Source organism: Ovis aries, chromosome 8 (assembly GCF_016772045.2).
Source record: "Ovis aries strain OAR_USU_Benz2616 breed Rambouillet chromosome 8, ARS-UI_Ramb_v3.0, whole genome shotgun sequence".
Classification (NCBI taxonomy): domain Eukaryota; kingdom Metazoa; phylum Chordata; class Mammalia; order Artiodactyla; family Bovidae; genus Ovis; species Ovis aries.
Window position 1 is genome coordinate 48,546,120 of NC_056061.1, and position 19,279 is coordinate 48,565,398.

At 37.5% G+C, this 19,279-nt stretch overlaps 1 protein-coding gene across 1 annotated transcript in view; it reads left to right on the forward strand.

Annotated features, from left to right (window-relative positions):
* Positions 1 to 19,279, forward strand: part of RNGTT (RNA guanylyltransferase and 5'-phosphatase) — a 235,173-nt gene that overhangs the window by 71,339 nt on the left and 144,555 nt on the right. Inside the window, exon 9 of the mRNA XM_027972440.3 lies at positions 10,515 to 10,650. Coding sequence (XP_027828241.1) covers positions 10,515 to 10,650 — 136 coding nt within the window. The remainder of the gene's footprint in view (positions 1 to 10,514; positions 10,651 to 19,279) is intronic.

Below are 19,279 nucleotides of genomic sequence, written 5' to 3' on the forward strand. Positions count from 1 at the left end.
CTGTTGTTCCATGTCCAGTTCTAACTGTTGCTTCCTGACCTGCATACAGATTTCTCAAGAAGCAGGTTAGGTGGTCTGGTATTCCCATCTCTTGAAGAATTGTCCACAGTTTATTGTGGTCCACACAGTCAAAGGCTTTGGCATAGTCAATAAAGCAGAAATGGATGTTTTTCTGGAACTCTCTTGCTTTTTTGATAATCCAGCGGATGTTGGCAATTTGATCTCTGGTTCCTCTGCCTTTTCTAAAACGAGCTTGAACATCAGGGAGTTCACGATTCACATATTGCTGAAGCCTGGTTTGGAGAATTTTGAGCATTACTTTACTAGCGTGTGAGATGAGTGCAATTGTGCGGTAGTTTGAGTATTCTTTGGCATTGCCTTTCTTTGGGATTGGAATGAAAACTGACCTTTTCCAGTCCTGTGGCCACTGCTGAGTTCCAAATTTGCTGGCATATTGAGTGCAGCACTTCCACAGCATCATCTTTCAGGCTTTGAAATAGCTCAACTGGAATTCCATCACCTCCACTAGCTTTGTTCTTAGTGATGCTTTCTAAGGCCCACTTGACTTCACATTCCAAGATGTCTGGCTCTAGATTAGTGATCACATCATTATGATTATCTGGGTCGTGAAGATCTTTTTTGTATAGTTCTTCCATGTATTCTTGCCATAGGAATGACCTTAATTGAGTTCTTTGAATTTCTGGGAAGGTGAGATTAGGTAAAGCTATGTTTCCCTGGTGGTGCAGAGGTTAAAGTGTCTGCCTGGGTTCGATCTGCCAGGGAGACCTGGGTTCGATCCCTGGGTTGGGAAGATCCCCTGGAGAAGGGAATGGCAACCCACTCCAGTATTCTTGCCTGGAGAATCCTACGGATGGAGGAGCTTGGTGGGCTACAGTCCATGGGTCGCAAAGAGTCGGACACAACTGAGTGAACTCTCACATACTTTTCCTTTAGATATATTTTGTTTTCAAAGGTTGAAATGTTTGTGTCAGGTAAGCAGATTATAGCCATTATGTTTGGAAGCAAAGCTCATGTGTACGATTACATTGTTTTATCATCAAATATTGGTTTTTTTGTGAAAGCAGTATAAACAGTGATGTTTTAAGTTATCTGAAACCTTTTTCTGAGATTCCTTAATTTAAGTTGGTAGACTTTAGGTTGTGTTTCCATAGAATTTTAGGCTGAATGGTGGTTAGGTTCCAAGCCTAGCCTATAAAGCTTGCTTTTAAGGTAGGTAAGTTACTTACTTGTGAAAAGTGACAAGATGTACTGTTCCAACAGAGGTAACCAAACAAACTATATTGCAACAAATATAAGACATTTATAAAAACTGTTTTGACTTGTTTAAAAACTCTCTTGAGAAAATGGATTTCATTTCTGTAAGATGAGATAGATTGAGAGTATGATAGAAATTGTGAAAGGGACTGTGTGACACTGATTTTTAATTTGATCTAGGTGAAAACTCATGACTGTAACTTCTTGTTTTTCATTTTTAAAAATTGTGGTAAAATATGCATAACATACATTTCCCTTTTCTTTAAGAGTTGAAAGAAATGGGGCAAAATGGCTTAAAGAGGACATGGATATACTTTGCAGAAAAGATTACCAGAGATCAAATTTACTGAGTGGTGAGCTAGTGAGAGAAAAAAGCAAAGTGTTCATAAACCCCCATGGGGAAGGAAGAAAGCTGGAGTTTAGCAGGTCAGCTTTTCTTGTATCGTTTCTGAAGTAAGGTCTGACAGGTGTTGGTGGGCCTGGGGGAGTCTGATCAACTGCTCTTATGTCAGGAAGGTCTATAATTATATATGGGGAAGTGGCTCTAAACTGTGAATTTTCTTTATAAGAAATTTTAATATAGTGGAATTTATTTCTCTGAAATCTTGAGAATTAGGTTTCAGGGACTATATACCAATTCTTTCGGGAATAGAAATGAGAGGCAGTGTAGCTGGTATAGAAACAGCAGAGGTTTGGCAGTGAATTCTTATGGGAGGAAGAGATACAAGGGAAGGTAAACTTTGGGCTTAACGTATAGTGATCAAGGACAGGAAATAGATGGCATATCTTTTGGCATGAGGTTATTGTGTAAAGAGCTAGTGACAGTAACCGTTTGTATTAAGGATAGGTTGGGGAACATATTGCAGTGGGGTTCCGTCATGGGCACATTTAACTTATGTGAATTCAACCGTATATAATAGGCAAAATGGAAAAAAAAGAAAAAGCAACCCCAAACCCAGCATATCCATTAGCATTAGATTGACTAGAAGCAGTAGAAATCAACTTTGGCGCCTGTAAGCAAAGGGATATGTTGGAAGGCTGACTCTGAGGAGAACCAGTCTCAGAAAATGGGTAAGAATCAAGGGAGGCCAGGCAGCAAGGACCAGGGCCAAGGTCAGGCACAGGAACACTTGGAAGAGGAAGGCACCTTTGGTGCTTGCTAATGATGCCTCTGCCATCACTCTGAGTCACTTTTAAGCTATTCCTGTGCCTCACTGTCACTCAAGTTAAAAATTTTAAGAAGGAAGCGTTTAGTTGTCTGACTTAGATTCTGCCTCCAACCTGTTAGACACACGGATAGAGAAAATCAGGGCATTTTGGTTTCCAGTGTAAAAATGAAAAGCTGCAAGTCCTTATGCCGTCACTTCCACCCAACTAAACTGAACAGCGACTCCTCCCCCAGTGCTCCATGGATCAATAAATCGAGTGCACCCATTCCTCCTGCCAGAAGCCTGGAAGTCCTCCTCGACTTCTGCCCCTCAGCCCCACTGCCTGTCAGGAGCATAGTATCCTGTCAGTCTGCCTTTTTCATATCTTGAATTTATCCACTTACACCTCTGAGTTATCATTGCCACTGCATTCCCACTTGGGGTACTGTAAAAACCTCATAATTTCTCTGGTCTACAGATTGGTTCCTACCCTATAGGAGTACACATAATGTGGGGGTGAGCTTTGAAAAATGCAGCTCAGATTGTGCTATTACTTAGCTAAAAGCATTTCAGTGGTCTGCTGTTTCTGAGCTCCCATTCCACCCTTTTAAACTGTGCAAACTATTTCTCAGACTTCCTTGCCAGCTCACGTTCTGTTGAGTTTTACCATGGGGAGCGCTAGCAGGAATTTGGAAGGTGAGAGAAGGGACTTCCCTAGTGTTAGTTTCTTTATCCCTTCAGCAGGTGGCAGCAACTTTGACTTCACCCCCAGCTTCTTTTAGTAATCTCAACACCAACGGTACTGCTCCCTCTCAGACGTGCCTGCTGCTGGAGGTGCATTCTAGGCAGAGGAGTGCCCCTTGCATTTCCTCACCCACGACGCTGTGTCTTCTCAGCAGTTTGAGGATCCTCCTTCTGTACTCCTCTGTAGAGACTGAAACTTGAGATGCTGGGCTCCTCTCCGTAGAGGTCCGGGTCCTAGCCGTTTGGTGCCACTTCCTTAGAGGTTTGAACCCTGAGCTCCATTGACCTCCCCACCTCTTCCATGTTTCACAGTGCCCATCCTCCAAATTCCTGGCCTCTGCTAACATGCCTCTTCCGTTTTGTTCCCACAGCCCTCTGGGTTGAGTACCTCCTGCAGTTACTCATCTCTTGATTACTTTCATTTTCCCTTCTTACCTTTTCATCTTTCCAATATCTGTAACCAGTTCCCTGAATTACACCTCTTCAGTTTGAATTACCCTTTATGGTTTCTGTTTGTCTCAAAAGAGGGATTTTCCACTGTCCAGAATAAAGTTAAAAATGGTTTCATTAATCACTGAGTCCTTGACTACTTCTGTAGTCTCAAGTTATCTTTCTCCCTATGCTTCTGTATTCTTAATTTGTTGTTGCTGTTGCCAGAGCATGAACCTTCTATTTTTGTCTCAAGGATATTGCACCTGGCAGACTGTGTACCAAGCACTGGTTCTCACAACACACCCCTATCCCCTTCCCTTTTCCCTTCACCCCCCAACAATGTGTGTTTAGTTAACTCCTGCACAATGCAAGTCAGAGGCAGGATACTGTAGAGGTTGTCGAGATAGGCTTTTGTCTAGGTTTTAATAACAGCTTTGCTGTTTTGCCAGCTTTATGGCTTTGAGCAGGTTACTGAGTGTGATTTCAGTTTCCTCATCAGGAATACAGGCAGAATAATTTTCTTTACATGGTCAGATTGTTTTAAGACTTAATTGAGTTAACATAAAGTACATCGACTTTCCTTTGTGCATAGTCATTGCTCACTAAGTGATTATAACCTGCTGTTACTATCAGCTACTTGAGAATCCTTCTGGGATCCCTTTCCTGATGTCTGAATTTTGACAGGTTGTACCTTTTGTGTGCTCCTATAGCATCTTGTGCTTCACTTTGGTACTTCCCTGGTGGCTCACTGGTGAAGAATCTGCCTGCTAACGTAGGAGATGAGGGTTCAATCCCTGGGTCTGGTGGAATATCCTTTGGGGAAGGAAACAACAACATACTCCAGTATTCTTGCCTGGAAAATCTTATGGACGGAGGAGCCTGGTGGGTTGCAGTCCATGGAGTTGCAGAAGAGTCAGACATGACTTAGCAACTGAACAACAACAACTTCATCTTACGAGTACTTACTGTGTTTGGGATTATTTGTTTAATGTCTTGTTTTCTTGCTAAGGGTATAAAACCAGAGGAAGTTAGATGAAGAACTTGTGCTGTTTACATTATTATATTTCTAGCATCTGTGCCTGATGCCTGGTTGACCCTTTAGTAAGTATTTTAAAAAATTAATTGGTTAATCCTTTTAAAAGAAAAAACTATAGTTAGTTTGATGGGAATTGGTAAAAGTGGATAGAGATGGTGAAATGAATCAACTTTTCTGTTTTTATTACCCACTTTGAGTGCTTTATATAAGAGAGGAGAAATACCTGCTAATTTTGAAGCTGTTGTGGTATGACTGGGCTTCCCTGATAACTCAGTTGGTAAAGAATCTGCCTGCAGTGCGGGAAACCCCTGTTCGATTCCTGGGTTGGGAGGATCCTCTGGAGAAGGGAAAAGGCTACCCACTCCAGTATTCTGGCCTAGAGAATTCCATGGACTGTATAGTCCATGGGGTTGCAAAGAGTCGGACCGAGGTTTAACATCACATCTTATTTTATTGCCAAAGGAAAAATGTTTAGACTGTAATTAGACTGTATTTCTGTTTTTTGTTTTTTTTTCTAAAGCTTTAATTTTCACCCCCACCCTGGCTTGAAAAAGCAATATGTGCTTATATTTTTTAAATTTCTTAAAAGTATAAAAAAGTATAATGAGGAAAGCAAATATCGTTAATAATTCTACCTAGAGATGAAAGTTCTTACCATTTTGGTATAGGCTTTCCTGTCTGTTTTGCTATTCAGAGTTTTAACTCCCTATCCCTCATACTCATACATTCTGATTTTTAAGGTGCTCTTTCTTCATTTAATATATTGTGAATCTCTTTCTGTATCAATGGATATTAGTGATAAATTTAAATTATAGGATGTTTAAAGACAATTTTACTCTGAGAGTATTAGAAGTGTGAATTAAAATTCTTAAGATGCTATTAGTTACCAATTTTTTAAATCGGTTTTCCTTTTCTTTAATTATGTACTTCCTGAATTGTATTAATATGCAGTTGGTGGTTTTACTTGAATAGCTGTCTCACATCTCAGTGACTCGAAGGATATTTACCATGAAACAGTTTATGCAAGGCTTCCCTGATGGTCCAGTGGTTAGGACTCTGAGCTTCCACATCAAAGGTCATGGGTTCAATCCTTGGTCATGGAACTAAGATCATGCAAGCCTTGTGGGATGGCCTGAATGAGTGAACGAATGCATTTGGCTTTGCTGTTATTTATATGGCTTTGGTTCAGTTCAGTTCAGTTCACTATGGCTTTGGTATATATACTTTAGTATAAAAAATGAATCAGTGCTTTCTATTTCTAGTTCAGTGAAACTTCTTACTAATTTTTGTCTTTTAATAAGAATGGATATTATACAGATAATTTAGTAATCCTGTATATTAGATTTGCAATTGAAGTTACACCATTATTAATAAGAAATCATATTGCATTAGTGATCCATTTTCACTGAAGGTAGAACCATCATTATGTACTAAGCCAGCATCCGATGGTACTTGGGATGGTTTCATTTTTTTAAAGAATCTATTTATTCAGAGACTTTGGAGTGATATGAAAATATTTCCGCATTCCTTATTTCTTCCCTAACATGAAATAACTTCTTACATTTTGTGGGTGTCACATAACAAAAGAACATGTAATTTGAAATGACTGGAATTCAGACCAGAAATTGCATCCCAGAAACTTTTGTTCTAAAGCCTGAAAATTTATATGTGCAGAAGAATCCTGGAATACCAACTACTAAATAATTTCTACGATATATCTGTAGATGCATGCTGAGTTTCCCATGAGCAGTCTCTTATAGTGAATTCCATCTTCTAAAGCCCTTTCTTCCTTGGTCTTTTAAACCTGTTTATGCATAAGTATGCAGAGATAGTATTTTGAAGTAAAAAGCAAAGTCTGATAGTAAGATGTATATACATATATATTTATGTGTGTGTATACTTATCTCAAATGTGTTAAAAAATTAATAGAGAATAATTATGACAGAAAAAACAAATGTACCAGCACCCTAGGATTTAATACTTACTCTGTTTTAACATTATATTTAATTCTGAACTTCTAGGCAACCAGCAAAAAGGGAGATATAATTTCTGTTGTCATTATATGATCAGAAGAGGTAACTATTTCTTTTTTCTGAATTCTGAAATTCATTAGTGTAAGCCAGCTTTTCTCAGATTGTGAATATGGAATACTAGTTCTGCAGATATTAACAGATATCAGGAATAAGTTTAGGAAATAATGGGCTAAGTTAAATTAATAGGCTTTTCTATTTTTTTTTTAAACTGGAGGAAAAGTTTAATAACTTGGGAAACTGAGTAACTCCTTGTATGTTTTCTTACAACCTTAAGTGTTCCTGATTATTTTGCCATGAAAATACTAAAAGTTAATAATAAACTTTGCACAGTGCTGGCCTAGGTCTTTAAACAATATGATAGATTGTGCCTTCAGTACCATTTTTACAGGTATCAGAAGGCTTTTTACTTGACCTGTTCTTATGTTGATTTAAATTCTCTTTGAAACACCGCCCAGGGCAGGGTTGACTTCTTCAAGAAGACTAGATTCTACCAGGAGTTGCAGCTTTTGGAAAGCACTTGCAGGAGGGCTTTGGGAGCTACGTATTACTGTTGTTTGCCAGTCTGCTGGCCCTCCAGTTGGTCTGAGTCTCTCAGGTGCACTGTCAGTCTAGACGGAGGCTGATTTTCTTTTTCCAAGTGCAGCCTGAGTCTTCACAATCCTTATCTCCTAGGGTTGCCGCTCTTTTAATATGTAGCAAGGGCAGGAGTCCTCCACCTCCTCCCCAGGGGCCTGCTGGGACTAATTATTTTGAAAACACTAGTAACAGCATGCTTCCAGTCCAGTCCCCAAATGTCTGCCCCTTTGGTCTGTTTTGCTGCTCTTCAGTCTGTTGTCACGCACTTCTATTCCCTAAACCAGCCCTCCCTTTCTCCTCTCCTGAACTAAAAAGCCTCTTGATGAAAGTGAAAGAGGAGAGTGAAAAAGTTGGCTTAAAGCTCAACATTCAGAAAACTAAGATCATAGCATCTGGTCCCATCACTTCATGGGAAATAGACGGGGAAACAGTGGAAACCAGTGTCAGACTTTATTTTTGGGGGCTCCAAAATCACTGCAGATGGAGATTGCAGCCATGAAAATTAAAAGACGCTTGGTCCTTGGAAGGAAAGTTATGACCAACCTAGACAGCATATTCAAAAGCAGAGACATTACTTTGTCAACAAAGGTCCGGCTAGTCAAGGCTATGGTTTTTCCAGTGGTCATGTATGGATGTGAGAGTTGGATTGTGAAGAAGGCTGAGCGCCGAAGAATTGATGCTTTTGAACTGTGGTGTTGGAGAAGACTCTTTAGAGTCCCTTGGACTTCAAGGAGATCCAACCAGTCCATCCTAAAGGAGATCAGTCCTGGGTGTTCATTGGAAGAACTGATGCTGAAGCTGAAACTCCAATGCTTTGGCTACCTGATGCGAAGAGTTGACTCATTGGGAAAGACTGTGATGCTGGGAGGGATTGGGGGCAGGAAGAGAAGGGGATGACAGAGGATGAGATGGCTGGATGGCATCACCGACTCGATGGGCATGAGTTTGAGTGAACTCCGGGAGTTGGTGATGGACAGGGAGGCCTGGCGTGCTGCGATTCATGGGGTTGCAAGGAGTCGGACATGACTGAGCTACTGAACTGAACTGAACTGAACACATCTCTCTGTTTTCTTAGAACACTTGTTTATGGGAAACAAATTGTTTTCTGGTATAATAGCCTCTATGTATGTTTGCTTCCACTTCTTCAGTTGAACGTTTCTTCTATTCCCCTAGCTTTAACTTGATTCAGCTCCCATCTTTCGGTTGCTGCTGCTTTTTTTTTTCATCTGCCTCATGGGTAGGAGATTAGACCGACTTGATCCCCGTTCCTTCCATTCTCAGTGGTACATCGGGACTAATATTCTTCTACTGTTTCATTTAACAACAAACCAGACAACACAGTGATTCTTCTGTTCCTTTGAATCTCATGCCTTTCAACTTTCTAATTAATTGCTGTCAATTTTTTCTCATTCTTTGAAGAGTTTGGTGCCTGGATACGGTCTCCATTTTCACCCCAAATCTTGCTGCTATCTGTTTGGTAGTGTAGCCTGTCAGTCTGTAATTTCCTCAACTGTGAATTCATCTGGACTTCATTGTTTTATATGGTGTGCACTAGTGCTCCATTCTTGATGATCCACTAGTTGGGAGTCAGTGACAGTAACTTATATCAATATATCAATAAATGTATTGACAGTAACTTGGTCATTGGAAGGATGACTAATGACCAAAGTCATTTCAATGTATATGAAGTGAAGTGAAATGAAAGATGCTCAGTCATGTGTGACTCTTTGCAAGCCCATGGCCTGTAGCTTGCCAAGCTCCTCTGTCCATGGAATTATCCAGGCCAGAATACTGGAGTGGGTAGCCATTTGCTTCCCCAGGGGATCTTCCCAAGCCAGATCTCCGACATTGTAGGTGGATTCTTTACTGTCTGACCCACCGGGGAAGATCAGTTCAGTTCAATTGCTCAGTCATGTCTGACTCTTTGCAACCCCATGAACTGCAGCACGCCAGGCCTCTCTGTCCATCACCAACTCCTGCAGTTCACCCAAACCTATGTCCATTGAGTCGGTGATGCCATCCAGCCATCTCATCCTCTGTCATCCCCTTCTCCTCCTGCCTTCAATCTTTCCCAGCATCAGGGTCTTTTCAAATGAGTCAACTCTTCGCATCAGGTGGCCAAAGTATTGGAGTTTTAGCTTCAACATCAGTCCTTCCAGTGAACACCCAGGACTGATCTTTAGAATGGACTGATTGGACCTCCTTGAAGTCCAAGGGACTCTCAAGAGTCTTCTCCAACACCACAGTTCAAAAGCATCAATTCTTCGGCACTCAGCTTTCTTTATAGTCCAACTCTCACATACATGACTACTGGAAAAACCATAGCCTTGACTAGACGGACCTTTGTTGACAAAGTAATGACTCTGCTTTTGAATATGCTGTCTAGGTTGGTCATGACTCTCCTTCCAAGGAGTAAGCGTCTTTTAATTTCATGGCTGCAATCACCATCTGCAGTGATTTTGGAGCCCCCAGAAATATAGTCAGCCACTGTTTCCACTGTTTGCCCATCTATTTCCCATGAAGTGATGGGACTGGATGCCATGATCTTAGTTTTTAAATGTTGAGCTTTAAGCCAACTTTTTCACTCTCTTTCAGTTTCATCAAGAGGCTGTTTAGGTTTTCTTCACTTTCTGAAATGAAATGATTGACTAATGAAAATTTTTATGAACTTGTATTAAAAATTATTTTAATTCGATAGTAATGAATGATAGTTGTCCCTGAATGGTGGGATCTGGTTTTATCATCATATTAATCCAACGAAAGGGGTTACCTGTTCTGCTTATTGTTGTATGGTAGTAGGGACCCAGGATACGTTGAAGTCTGGGCATTTGTTGATCACTTACTTTCTTTTTTCCTATTGCAAAGTGGAGACAGCAGTACCTAATCCATATAGCTGTTGAGCTGGTAAAATGCAGTAATTACATATACGTGTGTTTTTGTGTTTTATAAACTTTAATGTCTGAAGTTTAATAAAACTTAGAGAATGTGTCTCTCCTAAGATGGGTTATGAGATTGCTTTTGAATATCACATTGATTTCATAAAAAGTTTTGATTTCTATATACCCTGTGTTTTTTATAGGAAGCAAAAACTTAAAAAAAAATTATTATTTAATGGTACTTTAATCTGAATGGTGGTGGAGGGGGCACTCTGGTGAACATTATTCCAGGTAGCTATTGCAAGTCTAAGGAAAAACAGTTTAATTGTTATTTCTTATGACCCTATTCTTGAATTATACTGTTAATATTACTTTCTTACTGTTTCATTTACAGGTATATGATGTTGATTGATGGCACAAATGAAGTTTTTATGGTTGATAGAGATAATTCAGTGTTTCATGTTTCAAATCTGGAATTTCCATTTCGTAAAGACCTCCGTATGCATTTATCAAATACTCTGTTAGATGGGGTAAGTCATATTTTTATCTTTTTTTAAAAAAGCAAACATTGCTATTTTTCTTTCTTGTGGAAGTAAACGTATATTTTAAATAATTAAGCATGAAATTTAGAATCAGATCCAGTTTTTTAAAAACTTCTTTTTATTGATGTAGAGTTGACAGTTAAAAAATTGAATCTAGTTTTTACTAAGATGTTAAATTTCATTTATTTCATTTCCTACACTTACTGGCACTTGATTGTTGTCTTAGATACAGAGTAAGCAAGCAAAATTAAATCTTAATTTTTTTGTTCTTTGTGATTGAAAAAAACTTTTTGAAAAAGAGTCATTTTATTTTATGGTTTTACTTGTTGATCAAATTTTAGTTGTGTGATATGACATATCACGCTTCCCTGATGGCTTAGTAGTAAAGAATCCATGTGCAGTGCCAGAGGTACAGTAGACGTGGGTTTGACCCCTGGGTTTGCAGGATCCACCGGAGGAGAAACTGGCAACCCACTCCATTATTCTAGCTTGGAAAATTCCATGGACAGGGGAGCCTGGAAGGCTGTAGTCCATCGGGTCACAAATAGTTGGATGTGACTGAGCACGAACACGATGATATATCACATTTTCCCTTGGTTCTTTAGCTATATGGACTTACAGTTCTTGTTGAAAGAGGATCGTGCCTTTGAAAGTACCCGCTGTACTTTTACATTTGAATTTTGGGAACTGTTAAGAATTTTCCCATCCAGAAAATCTATATTTAATAATTATAAAATTACTTGATTAAAAGTATTTTATCTTTCTCCTATATGAATAGCTTTCTTTTCCCTGATTCTAAAACTGTTAATTCATTGTAAACAAAAATTGAAATAATACAGAACAGTACAAAAAAGTTGGTAAAAATCAGCTGAATACCCACTCCTGAAGTAATTTCTGTTATCATTTTAATAAACATTATTCCAGAGTTTCTTTCCTCTGTGCCAAAACGTTCAGTCTGACACTTGCTTTTGAAGGATTCATGTTCATATTAGTAATAGTAACTCGGAACAGAGATTCTTAAACAGTATATGTATCAGGATCTCTGGGGAAGTTGGGGATCCTTCTAGTCCCAGTAAGATTCTGAGTACAGGTACCTCTGCTCAGGTTGAAAATGAGTGCTTTGGTCAAATATGTACCTGCATGGATAGTTATTACATAATTTTGTATGAAAAGATCTGAATGTGTTTTGTAACTTGTCTTTTGTTTACTTAGCAATATATTTTGGACCTTTTTCATATAAAAGTCTGAGTAATAGGCCACTACATATGTAAACACTGTAATTTGGGGTTTTCAAACTATCTTGATTATGAAAATGATAGGGAATAATAGTGGAAAAAATATGATAGCCTGTCCTAGACCTAGTGAATTAGACTCTCCCTAGGGCCAAGGTAGTTGTTTCTTTTTTTAATTGGTGGGAAGTTACTTTACAACATTGTGTTGGTTTCTGCCATACAACAACACAAATCAACTGGAATTATTCATTTGTCAGCTTCCTCTTGAACTTTAGTTTTTACAAGTGTCCAAGTGACTCTAATCAGGCCAGTTTGCAAACAGTTCTATAATTAATTCAGCCAGTCCGTTTTTGGTGGACATTTAGACGTTTTGATAGCTTTTTGTATTAAAAGACACACTAGAATGCATATCCTTATACCTTTTTCTTTTCACAATTGTGCAGTTTTATAATTAAGATTCTTAGAAATGAGACTGTAATATGCATTTAAAAATCTTTTGATTATAAGTAATTGAAGTCCATCTTAAAGTAACTAAGGAAACAAGAACTAAATTGTCACAAATAATTAGATTTCAGCTTGATTTGCTTCAGACTGGATCTGGGGACTCAAGTGATATTGGCCAGGCACTGTCTTTCTCTCTCTTTGTTTGCTTTACTTGTCTGTTCTCACTGCATGAAGATTCCTTCCACATGGAAGGCGAGTTACATTGCAACCCAAGCAGAAAGGGAACTTTTTCTCCTAGTATCCATATATCAGTCCCAGGGAAGATTCCAGAGGGCCTGGCCTGAGTTACGTGTAAATGCAAGGAGGAGTGATGGTGGAGGCCAGGAGCTCATTGGTGGCAGTACCACTTGGAGTGCAAGAGGAGCAGTCCTTCCAGGGAAGGGTCAGTAACAGGCTATACTGTACTGTGGGGACTATGCTGGTTTTGAGAGCATTGCCCATTTTAAACATTGACATGTATGATTACCACTCTTCTTTCCAGAAAGTTTGAACACATGTATGGTTCTGCCAACCATATGTAAATGGGTTTTGAAAATTTAAAATCTTCTAATTTTAAATGACTCTTTCATTTTAGGGGATAATATATAGCACAGTGGTTAAGAGCCCTGGCTCTAACTGATGGTGCCTGATTGGCTCCATATGTTATGACATGAGGGCCCTCCTATGGTTTACTTGATTTCCTCATCTGTAATGAAGTTAGGCTAAGTTCTTGGTGCTGCTGTGAAGATTAAGTTGGATGGGTTATAAAGTGCTGATAATAGTGTCTGATACATAGTGATATTTACCTCTTACTTTATGTGAACTGTTAAGGAGGTTTAACATTTTTCACTTATTACTGTATTTAGTATGGTACAGAGATAGGGTATTTCTTTTGTGAGTTGCCCATTCAGATCTTTTATACATTTTCTTATTGGATATTCATCTTTTTCTTACTGGTTTACAAGATGTTTTGTTTATTGGGATATTGCTTTATGATCCATATTTTATAAAAATGTGTTTTAAAATTTTTTCTGGTGTTTTATGTGGCACAAGTATAAATTTATGTAGGTAAATAATGAAAGTGCTGTGTTCATCTTAGGTGTCCAGCAAAGTGAATCAGCTACACACACACATACACACATACACACACACACACACACACACACACCCCACTGTTCTTTGGATTCTTTTCCAGTAGATCATGAGTTCCCTGTGCTATACAGTAGGTTCTTATTAGTTATCTTTTTAATATATAGTAGTTAAACACTTTGGTTTTTAATATTTGGCTTTTGTGCCATTTTAAGAGATATTTTTACTTAAGAATTACTATAATACTCACCTGTATTTCCTTCTGATACTTTTATGATTTCATTTGTATATTTAAATATTTGATCTATCCACAATATATTTTGATAAAAGAAATAAGGTAGGGATACAGTTTTATGTATTTCCCAATGTCTAAGCTATTGCCCCAGCATCAGTCAGCCAATCTTATTTTTCCTTTTAAATTGCATATGTCATTTTAAAATTATTTATAGGATTTCCATATATCTTTGTTTCTTGATCCACTTTCCTATTCTGCTAATATTTAGGACTTCTGGTGGTAGTTTTAGGCTGACTTAAATGCTATAACTTTAGCATACAAATTAATGTCTGATAGTGCAAGAATACCCAATATTCTGGCTCTTCTGAAGTTTACCACTTAGATTTTATTCTTTTTTTATTAGCCTTTGGGTGAACAAGGCTATTTGAAAAGGTAGGCTGAACTAGTATGTTACACTCTGTACAACAAGTCGCTTGTATCTTTCTCTGCAGAGTGATCCCGGGTAGGCTTGGTTCTGCACTATTTATGTTTCTGTTTGCCCTGTTTGGTTGTGTGGTTTATCTGTCTGCCACACCTTCACTATTTTTCTTTGGAGGGAAAAGGAACTCTACATCTTTCTTATGACTTACCACAACTTTTAAGTCTCTTTTCTACCGAGATACTACTCATGTTCTTTAATATTTCTTCACTTTTTTCAACATTAAACCTTTTTCACGAGGTGGATTAAATTATATCTGACTAATAGTCTCTGAAATTTGAATGAGAATGCTTTCTGTCTTAAGATGAAATTCGCTTCTCTAGTTTGGAGTTGTACTAGCAGGTAGATATTGGAAGACTAGGGAGTAGCTTGTGAATGTTTGTTTAAACTCTCAATGATAGAAATACCCTCATGAAAACCACATGCATAAAATATGTATTTATTTGTTTAACAGAGGGAGTACCACTTTCTAAGTGACCTGAATGCTTATTGCCCCTATCTCATGTGCTTTTAAAAAAATTTACCAGTTTTATATTGGCTTGTGCTGGCCAGAAGATGGACGACTGTGATTCGAAAATGAGATGGTTTGAATTAGTCACTTGTGAGGTGTAGTTTTAAGTGCTTAGAAGGTCGAGAATGTGACCTAGAGAGAGTGAGAGTTTGAGGCTGTGTGGAAAAGAGCAGTGGACATAAGATCAAAGAAAGTTTTCGATGGGGCCTAATGAGTGTTGGTAGCAGTCCAGGTTGAGAGGATGACTGGGCCAGGTACTGAAGATTAAGAAAGAAGGAAAGAAACTCATATAGTTGGTTGAGACTTAGTAGCAAACAGAGACTGAACAGAGAGTAACTATAGTCACAGAGTCACCTATACTGCATACTCTGTGAGGCTACTGGTAAATTTTCATTCCTACGACAGTGTGTGTATTAAAATACTTTACATGTATACGTAAACTTTTTAACATATTTGTGTGTGCGTGTGTGCATGTGCACACACACACCCCTTGTGGTTGACAGAGCCACTGCATAAGATCGGAAATATTGTTCACTGCGCATTGTTCACTGTGTTCTTGTCCTGGTTGATGTGACAGGCATCCCTGGAGTTGTGCTGTCCATAATCTGCATCACCAACACCACAGCTGTGGTACTTAGTTCATGGGAAAAACAAGAACATTTATTTTGATTTTTGTTATTCATTTTATCTAAGTTACATTTTTTATTAGCATTGTGATTCATGAAATAAAAGGAAGAGAAAGACTTAAGTTATAGTGTTTGCCAAAGTTTAGTGTAGTTTTTCATTTCCGTCATGTGCCGTGCCAAAGAGCACAGGCAGTGCTTAGAAGATCAAGGAGAAGGCCTCACCTTGGAGACACTGTACTTCTTTGGGGAGGGATGGAGAATGATAGGTGAAGAATAAAACAATAATAAAAATAAGAATAAAACAATAATAAAACAATAATCTGATGCCAGGTGTTTAAAACAAGTCTAGGGTGGTTTAGAGGAGAAATGAATCATATCTAATTAGTAATTAAAGATGGTTTATAAAGGATTTGGCATTAGATTATGGGAGGATTTCTATAGAAAGAGACTTTGGTTGGACATGAGCCAAGGGTATTCCAGGTAGAAATAATGCTTAAAATTTAGATGTTTAACCCTCTGCAGATTTAACTTAGCAATACTATTTATTTTCACCCCAAACTTGGATAACTGAGAGCAACATAATAGACTCTTATGAGATTTAAAAATAGCAATGTGATTCATGATGTCATTTACTTGGATCAGAATTATAGCTACCATATCTGTTTTTCCACTTAGTTAATTAAAACAGCCCTCTTTAGTTTCCTGTTTCTTCTACATTTTCATTTGCAAATTGTTTTTGTAAAATTCCAAATCCAAGAATAACTCAAACTACCTAATTGTCTGGCTGTCAGATATGAGTGTTGAGGCTTTGTTTTGCTCTCTAAATTATGTTCTTTGACCTACAAAATGTGGAAAATTGGAGTTTAGAAATACGGCATTAATTCACTTGAAACAAATAAGTAAAATTCAATCAATTTTATACTGAGGATAACAGGAGAATATAACAGTTAATCAAGTTAATAACAAAAATCTTGGGAAAATGACATGTCTTTTCATCTGTTAATTTTTTATAAAAGTATATGCATGCTTGTTAAAACTTTAGAAAGTCTGTGTGTTATAAAATAGGAGAAAACTCAGCTATCAAGATTAAATTTTAACCTTTTGATGTGTTTCCTTTTAATCATTTTGTTATGGCTGTATGTATAGAATGTGTATAATCAACACATATATAACTCACATTTAATATAGGCTGTGTGTCAGACGTTCCTTTGCCTTTCGTCTTAAAAACTGATTTTTGGATTTCTTTTTCAAATTTCACTTTATTAAGAAAGTTGAAATGTAATTCACCATTTTAAAAGTGTATAAGTTAGTGGTTTTTTGTATTTGTAAGATTGTGTGACCACTTTGTTGCTGTTGTGTAGTCACTAAGTTGTGTCTGACTCTGTTCTTTGTGACTCCATGCTCTGTAGCCTGCCAGGTTCCTTTGTCCCTGGTATTCTCCAGACAAGAATACTGGAGTGGGTTGCTATTTCCTTCTTTAGGGAATCTTCCCAACCCAGGGATCCAACCTGCCTCTCCTGCTTTGGCAGGTGGCTTCTGTACTGCTGAGCCACTAGGGAAGCCCTGTGCAACCACTGCTGCTAATTCCAGAACATTTTGTCACCTATATGTTCTATGGTAATTAGAAACAACTGAGCCTTATCTAAAAGCATTTCAAAGAATGGGTTATCTTTGAGATAAGCTTTGAAGGCCCCAAGTTTTCCACGGTTATTTTCTCTCATTAAAACTCTCATTGGTTCTTCAAAGTACTCAACTTAATATTGCCAAAGTACTCAACTTAATATTCCTTGTATCTGGGCCATGCCAAGTCTTTAGCATCATCTTTGACTGTGAGCCGTTGAAACTGTAAGTCCTACCTATTACTGAACTTTAGATTGTTTACCCCTTTTTTCATTCTTAGGTTGTTTCATGCAGGAGGGTAAATCTAGGCCCTATTTCTAAAATTTGATCATAGGAGAAAATCTATTTTCCCTTCTTCACTAGATTTTATTTATTTATTTTAAATTTTTATTTATAAGTGTGGTTAAAAAGGATCCAGTTCAGTAGTGGTGACTATATGCACACTGTGGTGCAGCAGATCTCCATACCTTTTTCATCCTGTAAAAGTGAAACTGTCTACCAGTTAAACAGCTTCTCATTATCCCCAGCCTGTGACAGTCACCATTCTACTTTCTGTGAATTTAAATCCTTTAGATACCTTATATAAGTAAAATTATGTGTTATTTTTCTTATTATTACTGGCTTATTTCACTTAACATAATGGCCTCAAGGTTTATGCATGTTGTAGCATGTGATATATTTCCTTTTCACGGCTGAATGATATTCCACTATCTGTCCATGCCATGTTTGTTTATTCATTTATCTGTTGATGAACATTTGGGTCCCTTTTCTTAGCTGTTGGAATAATGCTGATATATACAATGAGTGTATAAATATCTCTTCAAGATATTGCTTTTAATTCTTTTGGAGGTATACCCAGAAGTGAGATTGCTGGGTCCTGTTGTAGTTCTAATTTTCAGTTTTTGAGAGAACTGCTGTACTTCTTTCATACTGGTTGCCCCATTTTACAGTCCCACTAACAGTGCAGTTCAGTTTTCTTACCTCAGTTTTAGGCTTAAACTTTTTTTATGTTTACTCATTTTTCTGTATCCTAGAGCAATAGTGACAGCTGTGGGGATGGGGGACATTGTGATGAAGAAGTTATTGGGAGGAATGCAGCCTAGGTATTGGGTTTTTGTTAGAATCCCTGGGTTCTATTCTCTTTTAAAAACTGTGGGTGAAAGTTTTCTTCAGCTAGTTGGGAGCCATAGTTTATTCTAGTAACTCAGATTGTTTCTTCAGCATGGAGCACAGTGTTCTGAGACAAGAACAACCACTGAGTTTGCTTCTCTATATTTGAGTATAATAGTGACAGTTATCAAGAATTTGTCATTTATGAATAGGGCTTTTGGGGGTTTAGTGGGCTTGGGGCTGAATCCTGCTGTGCCTTTTTGTTTTACCAGAATTTTGGTAGTTTTCCATGGCTGTCAGTTTTTAAAGTTTACTGGTTTGTTTATTCCTTTTTACTTGTTTTGTTTGCTGATAACAAACTTTCTTTTTTGTTATTTTTAATGTTTGAAGAATATACATATTTACTCATTTCATCAGGTAATTTGAGAGGGAAGTTCTGTGATGTCTGTTCTCTGAACCTGTAAGTCCACTTAACTTCCATCCACCCATTTTTGAAAAGATTAATTGAAACCTGTTATTGGTACTACCTTGTTGGCTCATAAAATTCTCAGATACTTAAATAAAAATATTTCAGTAAGCAGTTTAAAGTAAGAAAAGTGACTTATGTCATGTTACATTCAAGATGATAACCATAAATAAATGTCAGTAGTGCAGCAAACAAAATTTGAGAAAGAAACCAATTGGTAATAATTCCTTAAAACTGGAAAATGTATCTGTCCTAAATCAATGTATTCTTTGTAATTTTAGATGGTTGTGTGTGAATATTTCATCATGAAATTAGGTAGCAAATAGCTTGCTTACTTTCCTAGGAAGAATATGAGGGAAGAAAAAGAATTTTAGGTTAAAACCTAGTATTAAGAAATAAAATTAAAAAATTTTTACTTTTATGCCTATAATTTCCCTTTAGTGTCCTTTATCTCTTTTCTGTCAGTGGGCTGAATTTAACTTCTTTTCACTTAATGGAGTATGATATCATATTCTCTTGCACTGTTCCTTTGATGAGAGTAGAGGGATATGGAACCAAGAAAGACTGTGTGGGTCACATGGAGATTTTATCTATAATAAGGGTACCATTTATTACCTATAGGTTTATGATTAAAGTAATTGGCATATGACACAACGTAGAACAAACTATGATTTAACAAAGTTAACTTTTTAAATGTTCCTGATATTTGGAATTAAAAATTTGTAGTTTCTTTTTCCTAATAGTTGTTTAGTAATCCAAACACCATG